The sequence below is a fragment of the Astatotilapia calliptera genome, chromosome 5 (assembly GCF_900246225.1).
Source record: "Astatotilapia calliptera chromosome 5, fAstCal1.2, whole genome shotgun sequence".
In the NCBI taxonomy this organism is placed as follows: domain Eukaryota; kingdom Metazoa; phylum Chordata; class Actinopteri; order Cichliformes; family Cichlidae; genus Astatotilapia; species Astatotilapia calliptera.
Genome location: NC_039306.1, coordinates 646,289 through 670,762, shown reverse-complemented (window position 1 = coordinate 670,762; position 24,474 = coordinate 646,289). Strand labels below are relative to the sequence as shown.

Below are 24,474 nucleotides of genomic sequence, written 5' to 3'. Positions count from 1 at the left end.
GGTGACAGTATGAGACAGTAACAGAGGTAATAATTATCATTTTAATACCACACTTATTATTTTGAATGTATCTTTCGGTGTAGTTTTGCATTTAATTTTGCAGTTTTCTGCATTTATTCCAGTTTTACATCATTAGTGTATTGTAGCTTTACACGACTAAAACTTCTCAGGACTTTATTTAATGTATTTAACGAATGATGGCATGTATGTGTATGTATATATATGTATGCGTGTATGCGGAAATATGTGTGTGTATGTATGTACGCATGCATACATGTATATATACATATGTATGTATGTGCGTGTATGTTTGCAGGTGTATGTATAACTTGTCCATATCTTTCTTGTGTAAATGTAAATTTGTCTGTGATTGTGTAAATACTTACGCTATTGTGTACTTCCCACACATAGAGAAATGCCAAACAGCCTTTCATTGTTCTTGTAACAGTGACAATGAAAGCTATTCTATTCTGTTCTATTCTAAAAGTAATGGGTAAAAGTCAAACTAGGGTCAAAGGTCAGAAACTAGCAATATTTATAAAGCAACAGATAATTTCATGCTTTGCATTGGGACCATAATAAAATGAATCGTCACTTTCAAAAACAATGAATAAAAAAAATAAATAATTTATTGTGTTTATTATTAACAAACAGCAGTTTGTGGACGTTCGGGAACGAAAAGAGACACGTCAGTGTTTTTGGACGGACTTTATGAATGAGACATAAAATAAAAAAATTAAAACGAAACAATAAAAAAATATTTGAATCCAGCTTAACAGTAAATAAAAACAAAGATATATTAAGATTTTTAAAGAGGGAACCGCTGTTTGTTTTAAAAGTGAAAAAAAAAAAACACATGTGTTACGTCTTACGTCACCACGTTAACCCCGAAGCGGAAGTGAACACGTGGGGTTGAGGCACGGCACCACATCGCATGTTTGGAGGCCACGAGTCTGTTTCAGGTGATTTCTCCTCTTTTCACGTAAATTTTACCAAGTTATTGAAGAACTGACGTCACGGCGTGTGACGTTTAGGGTGTCCAGTGATTTTAAAAACGTTTTAATGAGACCGTTTCCGGTCTGAAAGCTAACCTGAGGGAAAGTAGCCGGTTAGTTAGCCAGTTAGCTGGTTGTCAGCGCTCGTAAATATCCAGGTAAACAGACAGACAGGTGTGACTTCGGGCTATAAACCGTCACTGCTGGTTTTCAGGTGTTTCACAGGTAAATCATCCACCTCTTCCTCCGTCTTCATCATGGCTGTGAGAGCCGCCTTTGAGAAAAACAACGAGATCGGCTGCTTCGCCAAACTGACCAACACGTACTGCCTGGTGGCCATCGGCGGCTCCGAGAACTTCTACAGGTGAGTTCACCTTTGAACAAGCACCACACTTTGATAACTTTGAGGTGAAGTTGGGACCCAAAGTTACAGCCAGATGTCATCAAGGTGCGTCACATTCCTCAGCCTTTATATAACGAGCTGTGTTTCCTGCTACCGGAGTCAGTCCAGGTGATCCGGTCTCAGTCAGCTGTGTTATAATAATAAACTTAATAATCTCCATCCATCACCACTTTGGTAAACACCTAGGCGTTCCCTGGCTCCGCCCCCAGGCCTCCTCCCTGTAGAACGCCTCACCTGGCTCCTTTCAATGAGGAGGAACAGCGGCTCTACTCCGAGTCCCTGACCGTGTGACAGTGTGATTCTTTCAGTCACTACCCAGAACCTGTAGGTGAGGGTGGAGGTGTAGATCTGCCACCAATTCAACAGCTTCACTTTCACACTCAGGTCTCTGTTCACCAGAACAGACCGGTACAGCATCCACGTCGCTGCTAACGCTGCGTCAGTCCATCTGTCATCTCCCACTCCCCCCTCCTCTCACTTGTGAAGACCCTGAAATATTTAAGCTCCTCCAGTTGGGGCAGTAACTCCTTCCCGGAATGGGCACTCCGCCCTTTTCTTGCTGAGGACTGTGGCTTCAGACTTGGAGGTGCTGATTCTCATTTCTGTTGCTTCAGACTCTGCAGCTAACGCTCCAGTGTGAGCTGGAGGCCACCAACAGAGCCACAGCATCTGCAAAAAGCAGAGATGAAAGTCCAACAAAGTGGAAGCCTCGTGGCTACTGATGGTGATCACTGATATCAGTGTTTCACTTGGTTCTTGTTGACGTATATTTTCCTCGTCTGTTGGAAGTAATCTGATGTTGTGTGTTCAGTGTGTTTGAAGGGGAGCTGTCAGAAACCATCCCAGTGGTTCACGCTTCCATAGCAGGCTGTCGCATCATCGGGAGGATGTGTGTGGGTGAGTAAAGCTGGATAAATGTGTGCAGTGTATGCATCCTTCACAACACACCACTGCCTGCCTTCATCTTTAAACATGGCCGTCGCACTCCTCTGTGCTCGGACCGCTGCAGTCAGACTCACTCGACTCGTTCCCGTTTGTTCAGGAAATCGTCACGGCCTCCTGGTTCCCAACAACACGACAGACCAGGAGCTGCAGCACATCAGAAACTGCCTCCCAGACACCGTGAGGATCCAGAGAGTCGAGGAGAGGCTGTCCGCGCTTGGTAACGTCATCGCCTGCAATGACTACGTCGCGCTGGTCCATCCCGACCTTGACAGGGTGAGACAATCAAACGCGCCCCATCCCTCGGCTGTTCTGAGGGTTACATCGTTTTGTTTGGCTGGAATAATTCACGTTTTACTTAAATTAGTGAAGTAAAATATGAAACTCTTCTGTACTCGCCTGTGAAGCTTCTAACAACCTCATTCAGTTCACTCAGATATTTTTTTTCAAGCTGTTTCGGTTTAATGTTTCAGGCTGTGCATTTACTCTACAGACACTGTATTCAAAATATTCTTCAGCTCATCCTCTTCCTTAAAGGTCACCACCTGCCACACTGCAGCAGGTTTAGTTCACTAAATGATTTTTCCAATTAGAATTAAAGCTTAAATAAATTCATTTAACTCTTTTTAAAATTTCACTAATTTTTCCAACTTGGAGGACAATCGTCATTTCAGTCCTGACCAAAATAGTCGAGCAGAAAAACACTTTATTGAAATTTAGCTGAGTCAGAGGTTCTTAGCTAACAGCCAGGCAGCTGGAAGTCCCGCCTCCCACAGCCCAGTCTGTGCACAAGCATCTTCCTCTGTTTCATATCGAGGATCCTCGTTTGGCTCTGAGCAGATTTCACAAGAAAGAGTCCAAAGTTTCCAAACCGGAAGGTTTCAGCTGAGGAGGGAGGCCAGCAGGAGGGGGAGGCCAGGAGGAGGGGGAGGCCAGGAGGAGGGGGAGGCCAGGAGGAGGGGGAGGCCAGGAGGACACCCGCCGTTTTTTATCTTTCCTCTGGGTTTGCATCATCGATTGAAGATGACAGTGTGCCGTTATCACTGTGTGCTGTTTGGTCTTTGTGTCCTGCCACACTGAGTGAAATTGAGTGGAGACTGACTCAGAGTCTGAACTCTGTCAGAGCTTCAGACACCGTCAGAAACCGTCACATTTACTGAGGTCTGCAGCAGCGGTCCCCGGGCCCCGCCCCCTCTGTGAGTCGTTTGGTGCCGACCCGCGAGAGTTGAGAGGTGTGAGATTTATGGGTTTCAGGGTTTTTATCGTTAACTCGGTTTCCCTGGGTCTTTTCCCGTGTTGTCTTATTTTGAAAGAAATATTCACATGTTACCATAGCGACCAGAGAGCATTAAGGGGCAGAGAGGAGGATGTTACCCTCAGTGTTGTTGGTGCGTTTCAGGAGGGCGCTGCTAATAAAGTTACACAGTGTTTATTATTATATTTACAGAATACCACAGCTCTTGTCTCGGTCGTATCATTTTGTTTTGTTGTAATTATCCGCGACACCTTCAAGGCCGGTCCGTGAAAATATTGTCTGACATTAAACTGTCTGTGGCTCAAAGGTTGGGGACCGCTGCTGTACATCCTGTAGTTTGGTTTCTGGAGGGCGGACGTCTGCGCTGTAAATAAAGCGTGAGAGTGAGACATCTGAGGCATGTGACCTGAAACTCTGGCTCGTGCTTTCTCAGCCGGCTCAGTGCAGGAGCTGTGTCACGGTCCTCGCTGACGTCTCGCCGTATTTGTCCCCGTGCAACTTCATCCACTTCCCAAAAATGAAAATCAGTTGAGGAATCAACACTTGGACACTGGAGGTGATCCACTTCCTGTTGCAGAGGCGCAAGTACAAGGGTACATAACAGGACCTAAAAAATGTCTCAAGAGAGGCCTGATTTATCAGATAGTGTGAAACAGGTTTGCCTTGTTTTTAGCCGCCTGATGGGGTGTAATGTGCTACAGCTGCCAGAAGGTGGAGGTAATGCACCTGAAAGCTGCTTGTATGCTGCTCACACTGTGTGTTTGTACAGAGAGAGATTCAATAATGGCGCACTGAGGTCATTGAAAAAACCAAAGAGGACGACAGCCAGCGTTTTATGTCAAACATTAAATTAAAGCTTGAGAGCGAACAGCGCCGTGTTTGTGTGTGGTGGAAGTGAATACAACAATCTGTGGCTGTGAGAGCAGTATGGTTTTCCCCGGGTTCATGCTGACACTCACTCTGTTCCCAGGAGACAGAGGAGATCCTGGCGGACACGCTGAAGGTGGAGGTTTTCCGTCAGACGATAGCGGAGCAGGTCCTCGTCGGCTCGTACTGCGCGTTCAGCAACCAGGGAGGCCTCGTCCACCCGAAGACGTCGATAGAAGATCAGGACGAGCTGTCGTCGCTGCTGCAGGTGCCCCTGGTGGTGAGTGCAGCCCGCACGCCGTCACGTGAACTCGACGGTACGAGACGCATTGTAATTTTTGTCACCGGCTTCCTGTTCAGGCGGGCACGGTGAACCGGGGCAGCGAGGTCATCGCGGCGGGGATGGTGGTCAACGACTGGAGCGCGTTCTGCGGCCTGGACACAACCAGCACGGAGCTGTCGGTCATCGAGAGCGTGTTCAGACTCGGTGACACGGCGCAGCCCTCCGCCATCGCCACCAGCATGAGGGACTCGCTGATCGACAGGTAACGCACAAACACACCTGTACTCACACGACAGCGAGGGCTGGTCCTGCGCGCTTGAAGCAGGATCACTGCCTGCAGCTGTTCCTGCCTCTGAGGGACAGTAACTCTGATTCTGGAGCTCGCAGGTGGAAATGAGGTGACGTGTAAACCTTGTAGTCTGACCTTCCTCCTCTCTGCTCTGTTTCCCATCAGCATGGCGTAGACCCGCCTCCCGTTTGCCATTGAGGAGCTCTGCTGCCTGAAGCTCTGCCGCCGGACTTCATTTCTGCACCTCAAACTTCTCCTTCCACACAACACGACTCCCTTTAACTCCAACAGCCTCCTTCTGTTTCTCCTTTCGTACTTCCAACACCTTTTCCCGGGTAGAGTAAAACATCCTGGCAGCTGAAACGGTTTCACAGGACCGGGGACGGGCAGAGAGGGAAATAATGCAGAAATAATAACCCTGTGGTTACACAGTGACGATGTGCACCTGTGCTGGATGTGATTATTGACCCTGATGCTTCAGGTACAGAACGGCTCGATTAGTCTCTTAAAGTCAGTCAGAACACATTTGTATGACGTGTTTCTGTGCACTTACTCTGAAATGATTTCTGGCGGTAACGATGAGAGCGCAGTGTAATTAGCAAACACAGGAAACGCTCCTGCAGAGATGGATGTTCTTCCTCAGACTGTGTGACGAGACAAACTAGACACGGAGGAAGTTTCTTAATGTCTTGTGTGTCTTGTATAAAAAATAAAGCCCATCATCTTTTTATCTGTTTGCTGCTTTTTCTGTTTCTCCTTTCAAAAACTCACAGTGAGGATTAATAATAATAATAATAATAATAAATAATTGACCTCACAGCTGCAAAACCTCCATAAGAGGTTTGTAGGAAGCCGGAGATGATGTGCAGCTCCTGGAGTGCATGGAAGTGAAGATTGTTTTAGAGGGCAAAGGTCCAAGAAGTCGAAGCTTTTCCCTCTAAAACGAATCTGATGACCCTCAGGAGGGACTCCACCCTCAGTTTGGACAAAATTGTCTAACAGGAAATGAGGGCGAGATTTTATTTCTGCACAATGATTGCTTCTGTTTTTTTAATACTTGGACTCACTACAACACACGAAGGTTTCTCAACAATGTTTGCAGATTTTTTTTCTTTCCTTCTCTAAAGTTTTCAGGAGTTTCGGTGAATTCTGACCTGAGGTGTTTACACCTGCAGCAGCAGACTGTCCAGCCTGAACCCTCAGAGCAGCTCGTTGTTCTATGATACGTTTCTGTTTTGTAGAGGTTCACACATTCACCTGATTCAATCCCAGGAGGAGCATCTGGTGTAAAAATCTGCTGCATCAAACATGGAGCCCCCTGCTGTGGTGACCCTTTCTAATGAAGCCATGCACAGCGTTCCCTTTATAATATGAAAACTGTGAGTGGGAGGACCTCGAAGTGCAGACAGGTTAGTTTTTCCCAGCTTTTTTGAGCCTCTGGGAATGTTCACAGTATGAGGCCAAATTCTGACTCGGGTGGGAACTTCCCTCTGTACAGAGCCCCCCCTGCAGGCTTAATGGTGACATCTTGAGCAGTTTATTATCATTATCAGTAGTTTGCTGTTACTTAGAGATGATGTGTTTTTCCCACTCGTCTCTTTAGTTGTTGTGCAGATGGTTTCATGAGGTTTGTACCTGCAGCTCATCTGTGAGAGGATGAATATTACAAACACTTTTTCAGCCAAACAAAATGTTTCGGACGATTCTGTTGCATCACTCCTAAAGGTGTCAGGTTTCTTGAAGTTCATCTGACGATGTCAGTGTTTCACCGAAGCTGCTCTGAAGTCAAACGTAAGTGGTCCTAATGAGCACCATGACATCACAGCTGTGTCGATGGAAGATGTAAATAGGGCTGGGCTATATCATACCGTTCACGGTAATACCGGTGTAATTTTGGGCAACGATGGGAAAATGAAATATCGCGATAGAATATGGGTAAAAAGCGCATGCGCAGTGCCTTTGTTTACATACGCACATTGCGGCGACGCAGAATGAGAAGAGCGAAAGCGGATCATAAAATGAAACTTATTTTATTTTATTTTTTTATTAGTAATATAAACATACAAACAAAATGCACCATATATTACAGATTCAGAGAACAGATATTTCTTACATATTAGCAACTTTCATACATAGTGAAAATAAAATATAAAGATGGGGTCACATAATTTAACAGGTTATTAACTCACTAAATCAAAATCTCCCATAAAGGAAACAAAAAAAGCAGCCTTTTTCTTTTTAACTAAAGTCAAAGATTTAACCAACAAGTTTAAGTCGTTTTTCCAGTAAGCTTCGTAAAATGAAACGGATGAACCAAAACTGGTTTGTAAAAATGATGCAGCTTCAGTGGTGTGGAACTGGTTTGGCTTTCGTCCGTCAGATACACAACAAAGCACTATTTTTGGTAGCGCATGCTAGCGGGCCGGTATTACCGTATTGTTTGGAAAATACGGCGCACTTAAAATCAATCCTTTGATTTTTCTGAAAGTCGACAGAGCCCCTTATAATCCCGTGTGCCTTATGTATGAACTCTGGTTGTGTTTACTGACCTGGAAACGATTTTATGTGCACGGCGTTCGAAAATCTGTCAAATGTTTCAGTACGACTTTGCTGAGCTACGAAGCCGCACCGCTTGATGGATTGTCGGAGCATTACGGCTATCGTAGGCGGAGTGATACGTACCGTATTGTGTGTGTGTGTATAACCTCTTTTTAAGTTTTGTGCATATTATACATGGTTATGCTGAGGATGTGTCGGCCAGTTTCCACTGAAATGCCTTTTGGTTAAACTGTCAGCGAGAAATTTGCACTGTTACATTTTTATATAACTTTAATGCAGATTAAAAAACAGCTGCTTGTTTAAGTGAAAATACATTGATGGGTTTTTTTTGCACTAATAAAGTTGTGGAGTTGTAAAGTATTTTGTCTGGTGTCAATTATATTGTCAGTTATATCGTTATCGCAAATTTTTAAATGTATATCGTGATAAATATTTTTGGTCATATCGCCCTGCTCTAGATGTAAACATCGCTTTAAAGGAGGCTCTGAAGTGAGGAGGGCACCACAGCGACTCATCTGCCTCCACCTCCTCCTGTCTCAGCTCATTCATCGCACTGACCCTCTGCATGTCCTCCTTCACTACATCCACGAACCTCCTCTGAACAGCTCCACCCTCTCCAAACCATCACAGCAGGTCTCACCACCATCTTCTAAACCTTCCTTTTCACTCTTGTTCTTCCCCTTCTGTCACAAATAACCCCTGATACTTTTGTGGACTTTTCTTTGGCTTTTAGAAATCTGGTACAAAGCAAAGACAGCACATCTCTCCTGTCTGAGCTCAGCTGCTTTGACTGACTGTAAAATAGACAAAATGTGTTTTAAAGCCTCAGTTCCATTATATACCACAGGGTCGCTCTGCTGTTGTCCCCAGACTCTGGAATGGTCCAACAATTAAGTCAAAGCAGGTGGAAACAGGTGTTGAGGAACTTAAAATGACAGAAGTGAAACATGGTTTTTGTCCTTTGTGGATGTTTTCTTGAGGATGGGTGGGAGTCAGACGTGTCAGGATTACTTGACTATTAAGGGTAACTTTCCACAGCTGTGACAGGTTTAATTATAAACGGTGCTTCTGTGTAAATAGTCAGTGGCTGCTGAGCCAGGAGACAAGAACAGAGCTTCACGAGATGAAGTGAACTGTAAAAATCAGACAAAGGATGTAAAAAGTAGAGTTCAGTGTCTGACGAAGGAGTGGAGGATGAGTAGTCCTGCTGATTCCAAACCAGAGTCAGAGTAAACACAGTCAGACGACAGAGTACTGATGTTTCTGCCAGAAAGCAAAGAAAACTTCTCAGGCTACTTCAGGTGAAACACAGACTTCACAGCACGAAAGCAGCGAGATGGTTTCAACCCCCGCACAAGACGAGCCTCCAAACTTCTGCACCAAAGTGACGAGACCAGAACTGAACTTTGAGATGAGTCAGCACAGGCTGGAACAAAGCAGGGAGGTGCAGCATGTTATCAGACACTGCTGCTGGACGAGCCACAGTCCTCGGCCTGAAAGCTGCACGTAGCGGTGACACTGATCCAAAGCACGCAGCCGAGTCGACCCTTCAGTCGCTGGATCTAGTACGATGGAGACAACCCAGGACCTGCAGGCGAGTTCTCCCACCTGAGAAACTGATGCACAACTATCGCACAAACCTTTGAAGGGGGGTCGTCTCATCATTTATTGCTCTCAGGAGGAATAACATCACACAGAGACTGCTGGTGTCCTTCTACAGAGCCACCATTGAGAGTGTTCTAACTTACTGCATATGCATCTGGTACACTAGCTGCACAGGGGCTCAGAGGAAAGCACTCCAAGGGATCATTAACACCGCCCAAAAGATCACTGGCTGCCCTCTCCCCACACTGGAAGTTCTACACAACGCCCACTGTTTTAAAAAGGCCCAAAACATCATAAAAGACACCTCACATCCTGGCCACTCCCTGTTCGAACTGTTGCCCTCAGGCAGATGGTACAGGGCAATCAGAGCAAGGACTAATAGACTCAAACACAGCTGTTATCCAACTGCAATAACACATCTGAATACTACAAAAAAATGTCCATCACGCCACTCTTGTGTTAATCTATGCACGGTCTGAAGCATGTGTGTGGGAATGTATGTGAATGTTTTACTGTTATATCTTATTAGTATTTTAAGTATTCTATTTTATTTATTGAATTTTATTGTTTTATTTATATTTTGATATTGCTAGGGATGATGCAATGATCGGGGACCATTCTTAATTTCGTTGTTCTCATGACAATGACAATAAAGTTTCTGATTCTGATTCTGCTACAGTCAGGTCCACAGTTTAGTGTCCAAAAACAGTTTCTATAGTCTTGCCTCTGAACACCATCGCAGTCAGCAGACGTCTGAAAGTGACTTCACACAACAAAGCAGAAAAAAGCCGAGTCATCATTTTAAAGGCAACTTTTTATTTATTTATTGGCAAATAATTTGAATTAGGTTGTAGCAACGCATCTATGTACACCCTCAGTACAGTGACAACGTCAGAAAGCCTAAAGAAACACACACTCTGTAATACAGCTCGATTATACGATCCTTTAAACGAACACGGGTCTTTTTTTTTTTTCAGTTTCAAACATATTTTCACTTACTTTCAGTTTTTGGTTTGGGAGACATCAAAAAGGACTAAATGGAAACAATACAATCACATCCAGAGCTTAAAATCAACAAACATTTATAAAAAAAAAAGGAAAGTAAAACATGCAGGTTCGTAGTGCAGAACTTTTTTTGTCAGTGAATTCCTGTTAAAGACGGAAACGAGGAGCAGATACAAAAAGAGAGTTGTTATACAGCAATTACTAAAAAAACCTACACCAAGTCTTTTTTTATATATTTGTATTAATCGATGTGCAAAAGAAGCTCATTCAGATCCTACATTAAATACATTTATTATGTGAATGCTACCGTGGTGTTCTTACAGGGAGGAGGCGCCGCCGCAGCGCCTCAGCGTGTCAAAATAAAAGCATAACAGCCTCCCGCCGTGTCGTCCCTCCCGTCAAACACACCCTACTCCGAGTGTCTTCGGGACCTCGCGCCGTTGTGCTTACGGGGTCGTGAATGAAGACAGACGATATGAACGGCGAGTGTTTTTCAGCGTTAGTGTCAGGAGAAATATTGCACATGGAAAATTACTGTGAATGCTAACAGCTCGATGAGGATCACAGTAATCTTGAGCCCGATTGTCAGCCGATGGTTGGCCAGCGGCGGCGCGCTGAGCTTCGGCTGACAGGAAACAAACTGGGAGCTACAAACACAAACGAAACTACGTTTCAAACAACAAAAAAACAGATTCAAAATGAGTTTAAAAAGGAAAAAATGAAACTTCTCAGACTCTAATCTTCTAGCTTACACATCTGCTGATGCACTGATCAGCTTTGACTCCTTCAGGCTACACCCTGACCTCCGCCTGCCTGGTTTCAAGTTTGATACGTGTGTAGCGTAACGGAGGAAAAACCGATCGGTTAATCAATCACGCATCATCGAGACATCGTTTAAAAACTTCTTTATCACTAGTCGGTTTGTGTCACCCTTTCAAAATAAGAGAACTCAGCCTGTGGGGGGCCAACAGAAGAAGGGAGGAAAATCCGATCGGATTTTTTTTTGAAGGAGACACAGGATATTCTCTGGGTTTCGGAGCTACTGGCTGACCAAAGTGAAGAAGGTGCTCGACTACGACAGAGAGAAAGAGAGGGGGGTGGGGGAGAAAAGGCGCTGCTGGAGGCGGAGTTTCTGGTCGTCCGCCCTTTCTTCTCTCACAGCACCCGAGGACGTCCCCGCTCTCCCTCCCTAGCAGCGGCCGAAGGTCTCCTGCGAGGCGTAGACCATGTAGAGGAAGCCGTCCTCGTCTCTCTCCTGCTCGTAGATCTCAGAGATGGACGTAGACACCGACACCATGCTGTGCTGGTTGACCAGCAGGAAGAAGGCCTGCGTGGGGTTCAGCTGCAGTCGGCGCCTGGAGGAGGGAGAAGTGGAAAATTTATCCACCCATCACTTCACTTTTTAAGGTCAAGCTGGAGATAAGATCAGTTATCTGAACTCCTGCAACTGACATATCCTTCAGCCCTGCAGTGGGTCACAGAGGTGTAACCAGTGGGTGTGGCTTCACCTCTGCAGCAGGAATAGAAGTGAAACTGGGAGATGAAATGATCTCTGCGGGTTTTCCAACACTCGACTGTTTTTTCCAGCTGTGGCAGCGCCTCCTCCTGCTGCTGTTTCATAGAGACTGAGGGTTCAGAGGGTCGTACTACGGAGCGCGGTTAATGGCTCGCTGAGCGGTGCTGAGGTCAGAGATTTGTTTCATGAAAGCGGCTCTCCTTTCACCTGGCTAAATCACCATGGTAACTGATGCTGAGCACACCACCTGGTCAGCAGCAGGTTGTGTTCATAGTTTGGGTTCCTGACATGATGTACGAGGCACCGCCGTATAAAACGTCTACATTCTTGCCTCTGAATGACACGACCACAGCCGCCGGGCATAAAGCGCACACTTTAATCCCCGCCTTCCTCTCCCATCCGCTCGGCTCAAAATAAAGAGCGCCTAAAATCACTTAGAATTGATTGAGAAGTCGATCACGTGAGTCCTGAGAAGGTCCAGGATGAGCGAGCGCATTTTTCTAAAGGTCTTACATCGGCCGCCCGGCTCTCTGCGTATTGATTTTAATATCCTTTTATGTTCGTTTAGAGCTTTTAATCAACAAGCAGCAGCCGATTCACCGAAGGCTGAACCACAGATCACTTTCACCATCGATTCATCCGCTGATTATTTTTAAGATTTATTTTGTCCATAAAAGTCTCCAGTTAGTGAATTATTACTCAAACTTGCTGGTTATCATTTCCAAGACTCTTTAATCAAAAAACCTGCACATACTGAGTCTGCATCAGGAGCAGCTTCACACATCTGAGCTGCAGGTAATCAGCTGTTATCTCTTATCTGTGGCTTCTGGCTCTTTGATGAACCCATCTGACACTTCTGACTTTGTTCTGCTCGGTCCTTCGCACAGCTTCGCATCACACATGAAGTGTTTCACCAGCAGAGCTTTTAGGCTGCAGACTCTTATTTTGAAAATTAACAGGCTATATGCTGTTCCTGTGTTGGACCTGTCGTCATCTGCGGGGCTTCGGGCAGCACAACATTACAGTGAAATGAAGAGCCGTTGTTTCCTGAGCAGAGTCTCAGAGGAGATCGTCGAGGACCTCCCCGCTGCACCAAACCCCTACAGCGCCCCCCTTGGGTGGTGGGCCCACTGGGGTGCACCAAGCCTTCTTTAGGCTAAGCCCAGCTGTGGCTCTAGGGTGAGATCCTGGTGACCTTGTCCTGGGTGGAGTACACTGCACGCTTGATATTTTAGTCATCACAGGATCTCACACCGAGGCTGAGACAAACGTGTGCTGAGCACTGAACTGAACCCTGCTTCATTACAGAAACTCTGACGGAGCTTTTTCTAAACACTGAGGATGTTGAATCGAGGAACACTTCTGCATTATCATTTTTCACCTCCCTCCTCTTTCATTTTCCACCCTCAGCCTTCACTTTAGAGGCCAACGCTTTCATCTTGTACAAACTCCAGCACGCTGACCATCTGTAAATCCACTGATGCACGACGGACCTACAGCTAATTCACTCTTATGGCTGATTGACATTAAAAAGATCTTATTTCTGCCTCCTCAGCATTTGGATGATAATTATTACCAGTGGCCTCACAAACCACAGATATATTATGGTTTATTATATGTCTTTACTGCTGGACTGTAAATTTTTTAATTTATTGGCCCATTATTCTGTGAACAGAATGAGCCTCTCCTCCTCATCAGGCAAACTGAACTGTGCCAGATCCACCGACCTGAAACTGCAGTAAATGTATTTTAAACACTACAGACTACAATGCACGCTCACTGACAGCTGCACACATGGCAGCTAATAACCTGCAGTGCTGATGCTGGTGCAGCTCTGCTTACCTGATGATTTTGACCAGCTCGCTCATGTTGACGTGGTCCGGTACCAGGAACTTGGTCTTGTCCAAAACGGGTAACTGTTTCTCTCCCTTATACCGTTCAATGATCACCTGCAGGCACAAAGCACACAGACGAGTGTCACTAAGACAAAACCTGCCCTACAAACATAGACTGTATACAAAAGATGCACACGGCCACCATGAAGTCTCTGATTGGTTTAAGTTCTGCTCTGTAGGCTTGATTTTAGCATTTTAGCTGCTGCCATGTTCTTTAAAACTACACATGACCGTATTTGAACTGAACCTCAGACTTCTTCTAGTCTAAGCATGTCGGACATTTTAACGTGTTCTTTCTAATGGCCAGCAGAGGGCGACTCCCCTGTTTGTCGCGCTTGCTAGCCTCAAGTCTGTCTAAAGAAAACACAATGTTCATTTTGTAAACAACAGTTGCACTTTGCTTGCAGACAGTAAAGACGGAAAACACTCTGCTTTAAAGTTTCAGAAATAGGACTCAACAACAGGTCACATGACGTTAATCATGTCCATCTTTTATGTACAGTCTGTGGTTGAAACCTGATTTTCTGGCTTTTTTCCTGCTGTATGGAAATATAACGGCACACAAATGTGTAACTACAGAGGGAGTCTGTGAGCTGTAAGACTTTGAGGTAATTATTTAAAGTCACATCTGAAATTTTAGCTCACAAAGACAAAATTTACAAAACTTGATTTCAGATTAAAACCTGTTCTGGGAAATATGATCTAAATCTTTAAATATAATCTCTGACTGGAAGACATTTTTAGTACAAGGTCAACTGTGGACCGAAGCATCACATCGATTGCTCTGAAGTGAAGACTGGTTTGATTCGCTGCTTTCAGACACTGCACCCTCTGCTTCCTGCACTCCGGTAACCTCCGGTTCATCCCAGTGGAATCATCTTTATTTCCACTAACAAAGCTCAGTGAAGTGTGGTGTGATTCAGTGTGAAGCAGCTTACGGGGATCTTGTTGGGGTGCTGCTCGCGGATCTGCTGGACCTCTTTGCACCGGTCAGCTGTGGAGAAAAGACACAAATGGTCACAAAAACAAAGTTCATTTCTTGTTCAGTCGAACCAGGAACCATCCTCGCTCTTATTTTGAAAGTCCAGCCAATAACAACCAGCTAACTCTGACTTCATGTCTGCTTCCCTACAGTGAGGCTGGACATGTGGGTGTTGCCTCGAGTCCTGTAATCAGACAGACTCCAGCTCTACCAGCTGGTGATGGCAGCCATCCGTCACCTCTGTAGGGTCAGTTTAACCAGAACCTGCTTCATGTGCCGCTGCGCTGAGCTCACCAAGGATACTGTGGCCATGATGGTGAGTTCATCAGCGGGGCAGCTGGTTCCTGCTCTGTTGTGCTCCAGGATTCTCCTGGCTCAGTATGAGCTTTTATGAATGCACTGCACACATAAGCACGAATTCATTTATTATCTAATAGAATGTGACTTTGTGGAAAACACTGGATATTTTCATTATCTGTATTATTTAAAGTTCTCTCCTCTCCAGATGGAGACTGAGTTTGTGTTTTGTCAGAAAATCCACAAGACGTGACAAATGTTGCGTTCCAGATGAGGGAAAAATGGAACCGCAGCTCTACAAGGCTACAAGTTTGTGTCCTCGCTGCATCCCTGTTGTGTACTCTAACCTCCTGCTTCCTCGCCATATTGTAACGTTTCATTTCTAGTGTGATGTGTGAATGCATTCAGAGATCACAGAGCTGTTTAGTGCAGTGCAGAGAGCCATTCCCCCACACAGCTGCAACAATTAGTCAGTGAACAACACGGTTGTCAACTGGGAGACAACGAACCAGCGACTGAAAGATCATTTTAGTCGGTTTTCAGGTAAAGACCACTTAAAGCTTCTTAAAGTGATGAAAAAAAAATGACATGAGAGTAAACTAGGTGTAGTCAGAGAGGATCTGTTTAACCACGTGGTTAATTAGCATCAGTCTCTTTGGCTTCTTCTTTCACATTAAGTCTCTTTTATTTTCAAGGCAGAGCTCTGGTGTTTGCATCTCTTCACAGCTTTGCATATTATTATTATGTTAAACGTCTCCTTTAATGCCCACAGGCTTTCCTTTCAGTACCCATTTCAAGCTTTGCAATGTTTTTTTCTTTTTTTACTGCCTCACTATCTAATTTTACAGCATGTTGCCCTCTCTGAACCTCCTACTGGCCTATTTCAGAAAAACTGCTTTTCCTTTTTCAAATACCGGCCGGGTTCAAAGCTCAGGTGGCTCAGAGCAGCAGCAGCTGAGTGTGAATGGCTCCTTTGTTTATTGGGTGTTTATTGGAAGCCAGCTACAGTCTTGCTCCAGGTTCTGCAAGATCACCTGTCTTTAGTTTGAATGTAAATATTCGTACTCACTTGGCTCCTGGAGAGAGTCACACCTCCCACCTCTAAGATCAGGCTTCACATTTTCCTTTCTGATCAGTTTTATGAAGTTAGGGCTGGATCAGGTGACCCCGAACGATCAGCCTCGACTATACTTTTCACGTCCACGAGGACACAAGTGCAAAAAATTTTGGTATCAGACGGTGATAGTTGATTTTTTGTGATCGTGAAGACTCGTCCACAGAGAATTTGCATTACAATGCACCAACTACCATGCACCCCAGGCAGCGGCACAACAGGAATAATTACTCAGCCGTTGTGCTTCCAGCTGTGTCGGCAACTGAATACAAACCAAGGCTGAAGTCTGTCTTTATTAATCACATCTTCTTCTTTCTTCGTCTACCATCAAATTTCAGGAAGAGGATGCTGAAATAATGATACATCCTTTTCTTAATGGCTAGCAGAGGGCGACTCATCTGGTCGCAGATTTGCAGAGGTTCATGGGGAAACGGCCTGCTCCCTTGCTGTGACCTCAGTAAACTCTTTCCTGTTGATAGGCTCAATCCAAACAAGATAGCGACGGGGCAAATGCTCAGCTCAGGGCTTCATAACAGGATTTATGATGCTGCAGTCGCGACGCCCGTCTTCAGTAATGTTTACACTGAAATCTTAGTCGTCCGAGAGCGACTCTTTAATGACGCGTTTAAATATTTGCTGAGTGACTTTTTTGAAAACATTATTGTATCTGCTGCAATGAACAGACGACTGGCTGTTCTCTCTTCTGTGGTTTGCTTTGCCTTCCATCAAAAGGTGGAGGCAGATGGCTGCTTCTCCCTGAGAATGGTATCTTCCCGTTAAATGGGTGTTCATTCTCCCCACTGTCGCCATGTGCAATTCACAGGAGATCCTCTGATTGTTGGGGTTCTGGGGGTGTTTACCCTAACATGAACTGGTGCTATATGAATAAAAGTGAACTGGAAAGCGTATTATAGTAACTCCAAGTGTGGTAAACATGTCCCCTGTTGTGTAACACTTCTGTAATGTGTGTCAGTGTGACACAATTCAAACAGCTGCTAAACAAACAGCACGCACAGGTCTACGAGAGCGGCTGAAAGCAGGTTATAAGCACAGAGCAGAAGGCGGTGAATGCAGCGTTTCTTGCATCTCTGCTTCTCTGTAAATGGAAAGATTATGCAACGAGCCGGACTCCGGGCTCCTCCCTGCCCGGCTCTGGGGGGCTGTCTCTCGACCTCATATTTCAACATAAATCGCTGAACACGTGTGTTGGGATAATGTGTCAGCACATGTTGTTTTTCCTTTCAGCAAACACAGACCAGTGAGGTGATCCGGCCGTGTAAACGGAGGCCTAGCTGGCTGCGAGCTAGCCGGACAGTGACCCAGATGGCCCTTTAACACCTCTCGGCCCGGAGGCTGCTGCCTCACACAGTAAAAACGGGATTTTCACCTTTGATTCGCGAGTAAAGAAATACTCTGTTAGCCTATCCACCCTAGCTCCCGGACACTTGTAGCAGCTACAGTAACACAGCACCGACACCCTTTCACTGCACTTTAAATACAAAGAGCTGAGCTAGGCGGCTAACGGGCTAGCAGCTCAGCGGCTGTTTGCAGGCACTTAAGCCAGCTAAATAACACCTTTCCCGGGGCTTTCTTACCAAATGTCCTCCTTTGTTTGAAGGGTCTGTCGGACGGCATCTCGGTCCGGGTTATTAAACAGTTATACACAAATGAATAACGCAGTAGTTACAGCCAACAGCGCAGGTCCGTCTCTTCGGTTCGAGTCTCTGGTTCGTCTGAAGCCAAAACAGCTCCGGACAAACAAAGACAGTAAACCGAGCCTCTGACGTCACCCGCTGCATTTAAAGGGGCCGTGCATCGATCCCTGAACCCAGAGAGCAGCTTTGCATTCACGTTAACAGAAGTGCAAAGTTTAACTAGTTATACAAACCAGCCCGTGATTCACACGGTGGTTTAGAGTTTAACGCGACACAGCAGTGTTTTCATTTTGTACTGAGAGGAAATGACGAAAGGTTCGTGAATCAGCTGTAATGTCAGGCTGTGTTTTGCTTCAGCAGGGGCGTTCCTAGGTTTGTTTTAGAGGAGGTGGGGGGATGGGGTGTCTCAGTGATCTCTGATGGTTTTGTTTGTGTTCATTGACATTTTCATATACTTTTCATCAGCTGTGTTGATTTTATCCATTATTCTCCATCTATGATGATCCTCATCTCGTTGTGATTATGACTATTTTGTGTTCACTCGCTGTTATTTTTGGATGTTTTTTACTTTGTTTATACTTTGTTCCTTTGATGACTGTTTATAAAGAGAATTAACGAGATATGTGCTGTAGTGGAACGTAACTCGAGTATTTTACTAAAGTTTTAAAAGTTAGAATATAAAACCCCAATTAAACAATAAAATAAAATTGAATAAAACGTAAATTTGAAATAAAGAATGCAATCATTTGCAGATCTCATAAACTCGTACTTTATTCGTCCATGGGAGATGAGCAATGAAAGGCTGGGAAAGTGAGCGGTACTAAAAACACAGCTGGAGGAACATTTAGCATGTCTGTGAGTCACTGGCAATAGATCAGTAATATGTTTGGGTATAAAACAGCATTTAGGGAGGCAGAGGTTTACCTGCAACAGAAACTGCATCATAAAAACGTGGAACATTTTCAGAATGTTGCTCCTGATGTAACATTTGAAAACACTGAATATCTCCTCATCTAGAATACATGATATCACTGAAAGATTCTGAGAATCTGGAGAAATCTTTGTGTGTGAGGAACAAGGCTCGGAACATTTTTTCAGTTAAACCATATGACATGTTTTCTATCTTCTATTGTACAGAAAAAATGGGTTTGTTAGATCTGCAAATCATTGGATTTTACAGTTTCCCAGATTTTCTGGAACTGAGGTCATGGTTGAAGTCAAAATATTTCTATTATGTTGCTTTTGACTTTTCTTCCGTTATATTTTAGACGCAAATATTTTACTTTGTACTGTGTACAAAGCAGTGTGTAAGAAACGAATCTTGTAGCTGAGGATGATTTTAAAGCGATGCACAAAAAAATGAAAGGACTGTGAAATGTGAAAATGATTGCTTTTAGCAAACGCATCAGCTGAAACCTACCAGCTGACTCTGCAGTTCTTCTCTGCAGTGATCTGTCAGACATGAAGACTGAAACACGGCCTCAGAGTCCTGAAATCAAATCTTTGGCAGAACAACAGCAGCAGACTTTTAACTTCCAGAGGTTGAAAAAAGCTTTTTTTAAACTCTTGTTTTGAGGCACATCGAAGCATTTTTAAACCAGATGTAATTGCTGACTCTACACATGCACTCATGTCCTGTTATTTTCAATAATGATTCAAAATTAGTGTCCCTCCTACATTGTAACCCTAACACCAAGCATCATTCAGCTGCTGCTTTTCTGCTGGGTTGTTTTTGGATGTTTTTCCTTGAGGTGACACGTCGACCTCTTTTTGTCTCCTGAATGTGTAACCAAGCAACTGGATGATATTTCAAGTAGTTTTATCTGCTTCCTCCTTTTTACCAAAACACTCAAATGAAGCACTCTTAGCTGATGATAGATGCACGAGTCTCTTATTGAACAAGAAAAAAACAACAACCCAAAAACCAGTAACGAGACAAAGACACAGGACAGTTTTCAATTGTTGTATTTCTTAATTGTTACAAATGAACAAACTTGACGCAAGAGCAGGGACGTGTTTGTAGTGTCGCTCTCTGCTCACAGGTGAAATACTGCTCCTTAACATTTTAACCATCAAAACAATAAATAACAATCTGCAGTTTTCCTTTAAGGTGAGCTAAATAAAACAAAGCACGTCCTTCGTTCTGCCTCGTATACTGGACCTGCAGACCAGCGTGCTCTGCTCCAGTCATGTGTCTGCGACTTCACTGGTTACTCGTGTATTGGCGTGCACGTCTGGCTGCTTGCTACACATGAAATAAACGGTGACATGAGACGCGCGTGCACGTAAACACACACACACACACACACACACACACACACACACACACACACACACACACACACACACACACACACACACACAGAGGAGCTGGAATGCTAAAACATGGAAAAAACACACAACCCAAAAATCCTCTGCAGGCCGACTGACCGTCCTCGGGATCACACATCCTGACCTTACAACCTTACTTCCCATGAAAAAGCTTCTGCTAAACACAAATTTTGATTTAATGAAAAAAAAGAAAAAGAAAAACTGGGCCGTTTAGATGAGAGTGATAAAGTGAGCGAACAGCCAGACGTCAGCTCCTTCATCTTCAATCTGATGGATTCTGGATGACGATGAGGAAAAAGTCTTTATCTGTTAAGAAAAGGGCAAAAAAATTAAACGACTTCAGGAACAAAAGCATCTTAAATGTTCACATCCAGCCTTTTTAGCCAGGAAATAATCTGAATAATGGGCATTTTAATATTTTAAAATGTAGAGTTTTAATAAAAACAGCTGATCTCGAGTTTTACTAAACTGCTGCTGCAGCTGTAAAATAATCTTCACGGCCAGATGCCGACCTCTCTGGACTTGAGAAGTTTAGAAAAAAATCCTGCCCATTTCTGGTTCACATGGCAGGTGGCAAAACACAATTCTTATGGAAAGTTATGTAAACAGATAAAAGGCATCATTTGAATGCCCGACTTTCCCCCAGAGGAGGAAACTTGTTTCCCAAAAGCAGCGACTGCAGGGCTGAAAGATGAAACCGACACTGAAGAGCCACAAATTGCAGCTCACGTCCACCAGAGGCTCCAGCATTGAGTCATCCCGATACGAAAACCACTTCTATGGATAACTGTGGATTATAACAGCTGAACGGGGGCTGAATTTTTCTTATAACACTTCCATTTGGACACCAGTAAGACTCAAAATTAGGGCTGTGGCCTCTTTGACAGACAGGTAGATGGTGGCTGTCTGCTAGGCTTCAGCTCAGCTAATGGGAGCGTGTTTGAGCCTTTTGAAGCATTTATAAGTCAGGTTAACTGGAATAACAGCGTTTCATTTTTGGTGAATGGAATTCATTTAGCAGTAATTCCCAGCAGATGCTCTCACCTGGAGCGATCATGATCTCGTTCTTCTTGGAGCGCACGCGCATGAAGGTGAGGTCGTTCTGGGGGTCGATGTCTCGGATGGTGCTCCTGGCCTTCATCACCAGCTGGTGGATCAGCCCGGCGTACTGCACCGTGCTCGAGTTGTCCAGAGTCGACTTGATGGGGATTCCTGAAGGGAAAACATTTATGAGATGGACATTCACACGTGGACCCAGTAACCACATCACACCTTACTTTACTGGTTCTCTGCTGCTGAAACTGAAGCGTGACAGTAAAATAGATCTCAATTACTCAAAAAAAAAAAATTTTTTTTATTAAAAATGGGACGAAGAAGGAAAATACTTTTGTCTTCGGTAACATTTTGTCCTGTCAAGTTACAGGTAAAGTATTTAAATTCATAATTTGATGGGATTCCAGCTTTATTATGTACCAAGGAAAATGTAAGTGTGGTAAATTAAAGGAACAGGGGTGAATAAAAACCAGCAGACAAAAACAAACACATCATCAATAATAACGTCATTTCACAGAGTGAAAAACGTGCATGTGAAAGTTCATGTATGAAACAAGCATTCCTGGTTTTTATGGGATTGTCACAGCTCGAAGGATTGTTTTCCACGAATGACAATTATGTTTTCCTTATAAACTAAATGTTGTTTAACTTGTTATTGATCAGGTAGTGAAACAATAATCAATATGTGGAAGGTTTATTTTTAGTATTCGTGAAGATGAGTGAATGCTGCTGCAGCACTAAGGATGCTTCTCGGGTTTATTTTGCACTCTATGTGATGATTACTGTAGTGTCTGCAGACATTGTGATGTTATTATCAACATACTTTAGGTTGTGCTGCTTTTAACATATGAAGGCAGTTTATTCAGGACAGAGCAGTGCACCATGTTTCAAGGTGCTGAGAACATTATTTAAATGTTTGAATTGAGTCTTTTACTCATCAGTGTGATAAAATCAGTCCCAGAAAGGTCTCTGCCAGTGGCCTCTGTCTCCATGCTGGGGGTCTCGGTCTGTGAGGGAGTTTCCTCCTCCTCACTTTGTTTCTTTCACTGTTCACTTCTGTTTTCTTGGGTTTGTATAAACTGATCATGAATCTGCTTCCCACACACGGCAGTGAGATTGCTCCTTTTTATCTCTACAGCCTACATGTGTTTGCTCAGCACAAACGGGTCATGTGACGGCACAACAACAAAACACAATGAGACAGAGAGGAGGAGGAAGAGGAGGAGCAGGAGGACCCTGTTTGTAAAGGGATGTCTACTTTCTGAGGAAGCACTCTGAAACTAAGTATCACGATCTGATACTGACACTGGTACCGATATATCAATATTTGGATCGATCCAGGGTCAGTCGGCTGTTTCAGGTGTAACGGGAGGGGAGGAGCCAGAGATAACACGTGCAGGGAGCAGGTTAGGACAGGGTCACACGGTCTGTTACCATGGTAACCGATTAGGGAAGGGTCACAGTGTCTTATCATGGTAACCGACTATAAATTTAAGTTAGGTTTTATTTTTCCCGATAGAGACCTAAAGTTTGCCTCAGTTTTAACAAACCCGGAGTTTATTAAACCTGAGTTCTGGATCAGACCCCGGAGGACTTATAGTTGCTAAACACACGGTGGCAGTCACAATAAGAAACACGCAAAGAGCGGAAAGGTCTTTAAAAGAGGGGATGAAATGACATCATTGTCGTCTCACCCTCTGAATTGGCGACGATGATTCCCTGAACCCCTTTCTGGCCCTGAATCCTCTTCAGGGTTTCTTCTACTTCAGCCTGAGGGACGGAGACAACAGTGATTAGTCATTTCATGTGAGCTGATAAACGGATTTAAATCGTTTAACACCGCAACAAACACAGAATTAAAATAATCTCCCAGCGAGCGCGTTTAAAGGTAACACAAAGGGAGAAACGGTTAAAAATAAACCGACAACGCCCGACTAGCAAAAGCAAGCTAGCTTCAGTTAGCAATTTATTAAATTCTGTCCTGTAAAACTGATAAATTACAGTATGATGGCCAAATATGTGAACAGTTTCACCAGATACTTGTCAAACTGTCCTCTTATCCTACCATTTTCGTTTTTTTGTGGAGAAATTCGTGCCAAAAAACCCTCTCAAAGCTCTGCAAACTAGCAGGCAGCACTCCGGTTTTGTTGACGGCAAGCGAAGAAGAAGAACCTCCGGGGCAACTGCTACGTTTACTGTCCAAACCGAAGAGTCGGATTTCTCAACTATATTTTTCACGGGCTCTTTTATTCCATTTCGCCTCGATAAATTCCATTTTTAAGCCCTTGTTTTTCTTTGTCATATAAAAAAATAACATTAAAAAAGTGGGACGGTCTGCATCGATACCATAAAAAAATCACACTGTTTAGTCACTTCGGTTAAAAACATAGCATGTGATTTCAAAGTACCGGGGCATCCCAGGTTAGATAAAACCGTAAAGTCACGCGGTTCTGATGACTCTGGTTAAGAAATACAGACAAGATAAAGCCTCTAATTCAAAATCATAATACAATAAAACAACAGAATAACTGTGATAATAAACTAACGAAACTAAACGCATTCGCAGTGCAGAAATGTCCCGTGTGAGAGACATGTTACTGATTTATTTCTAATTAATTAAATAATTGTTACCGTACTGTAGTTCAGTGCTAAAAAAACAAAAAACAAAAAACAAAAAAGGAGAAACATAGGTTATAGAATTGTACTGTACTCATATTTTTCTCACTTATTTTCATTAATTTAATCTCAGAGCGTCAGATTTAGTAAAGTTTAAACAGCAGATGATAATAAGCTGATAATAATAATAAGATAATAAACACATTAAATATTATATCATATATACTGCATATACAGTATTTTAGAGCGCTTTATAAACATGGGCTCAAAATGTATTAATTAATAAAGTAAAACTTGAACTTTAGTTTTTAATGTGGTAAAAACTACATATTCATATCCCTGTAAAATGTCGTGCAGTTCAACAAAAAAAGTATAATCTAGTTGGAAAACTCTGGAAAACTCTTTTATTCTATTTTATTTATTTATTTCTGAATGGTTTGCATATCATTGGTGGGCGCGGCCACCCTGTTTACAAAATGACAGCGTAAAGTGAGACCTGAGCAGCCAAGACTGGACCGGAAGCTCACAGAAGTAAAACCAACAGGAACGCGATGGACCAGAGTTTTAGTAGAAAATGAGAAAAGGAACTTTAAAAAGGCTTTTTGAGACCTTTGGAGCAAAGTCATCAAACACTTTAAGCATTTTCAACAGATTTGACTGGTGTTGTTATTCATGCCTTTATATAAAACAGCAGATCACTATTATTAAAAAACTAACTAGATAAATAAAGATAGATGTGGAAAACATTTTTATAACCAAAAACGATTTTGTGACGTATGCTCTCCATACAATAAAACCCACAAAGTTTAAAA

At 43.6% G+C, this 24,474-nt stretch overlaps 3 protein-coding genes across 3 annotated transcripts; 1 reads left to right on the top strand and 2 right to left on the bottom strand.

The window, feature by feature from the left end:
- The first annotated feature begins 854 nt into the window (after positions 1-854).
- On the top strand, positions 855-5,764 carry eif6 (eukaryotic translation initiation factor 6). Its single transcript, XM_026166539.1, has 7 exons — positions 855-962; positions 1,210-1,359; positions 2,210-2,295; positions 2,441-2,616; positions 4,566-4,742; positions 4,823-5,007; positions 5,200-5,764. The coding sequence occupies exons 2-7, from the start codon at positions 1,253-1,255 to the stop codon at positions 5,207-5,209; spliced, it is 741 nt and encodes a 246-aa protein (XP_026022324.1). The 5' UTR covers positions 855-962; positions 1,210-1,252; the 3' UTR covers positions 5,210-5,764.
- Positions 5,765-9,994: 4,230 nt separating this feature from the next.
- On the bottom strand, positions 9,995-17,805 carry map1lc3a (microtubule-associated protein 1 light chain 3 alpha). The gene is made up of 4 exons (XM_026166537.1): positions 17,603-17,805; positions 14,553-14,608; positions 13,562-13,668; positions 9,995-11,558 (listed from the first exon to the last, which is right to left on the bottom strand). The coding sequence occupies exons 1-4, from the start codon at positions 17,640-17,642 to the stop codon at positions 11,393-11,395; spliced, it is 369 nt and encodes a 122-aa protein (XP_026022322.1). The 5' UTR covers positions 17,643-17,805; the 3' UTR covers positions 9,995-11,392.
- Positions 17,806-20,015: 2,210 nt separating this feature from the next.
- On the bottom strand, positions 20,016-23,246 carry dynlrb1 (dynein, light chain, roadblock-type 1). Its single transcript, XM_026166538.1, has 4 exons — positions 23,112-23,246; positions 22,741-22,816; positions 21,038-21,205; positions 20,016-20,299 (listed from the first exon to the last, which is right to left on the bottom strand). The coding sequence occupies exons 1-4, from the start codon at positions 23,112-23,114 to the stop codon at positions 20,256-20,258; spliced, it is 291 nt and encodes a 96-aa protein (XP_026022323.1). The 5' UTR covers positions 23,115-23,246; the 3' UTR covers positions 20,016-20,255.
- Positions 23,247-24,474: the final 1,228 nt, after the last annotated feature.

Coding starts and splice junctions, on each gene's coding strand:
- dynlrb1 (XM_026166538.1), bottom strand. Junction 21,206..22,740: donor CATCGTCGCCAATTCAGAGG/GTGAGACGACAA, acceptor TTTTCCCTTCAG/GAATCCCCATCAAGTCGACT. Junction 20,300..21,037: donor CGAGATCATGATCGCTCCAG/GTGAGAGCATCT, acceptor TTTTCTTAACAG/ATAAAGACTTTTTCCTCATC.
- eif6 (XM_026166539.1), top strand. CDS start 1,253: ATGGCTGTGAGAGCCGCCTTTGAGAAAAACAACGAGATCGGCTGCTTC. Junction 2,296..2,440: donor CATCGGGAGGATGTGTGTGG/GTGAGTAAAGCT, acceptor CCGTTTGTTCAG/GAAATCGTCACGGCCTCCTG. Junction 2,617..4,565: donor TCCATCCCGACCTTGACAGG/GTGAGACAATCA, acceptor CTCTGTTCCCAG/GAGACAGAGGAGATCCTGGC.
- map1lc3a (XM_026166537.1), bottom strand. CDS start 17,642: ATGCCGTCCGACAGACCCTTCAAACAAAGGAGGACATTTG. Junction 14,609..17,602: donor CAAACAAAGGAGGACATTTG/GTAAGAAAGCCC, acceptor TTTTCTCCACAG/CTGACCGGTGCAAAGAGGTC. Junction 11,559..13,561: donor GAGCTGGTCAAAATCATCAG/GTAAGCAGAGCT, acceptor TCCCTCCTCCAG/GCGCCGACTGCAGCTGAACC.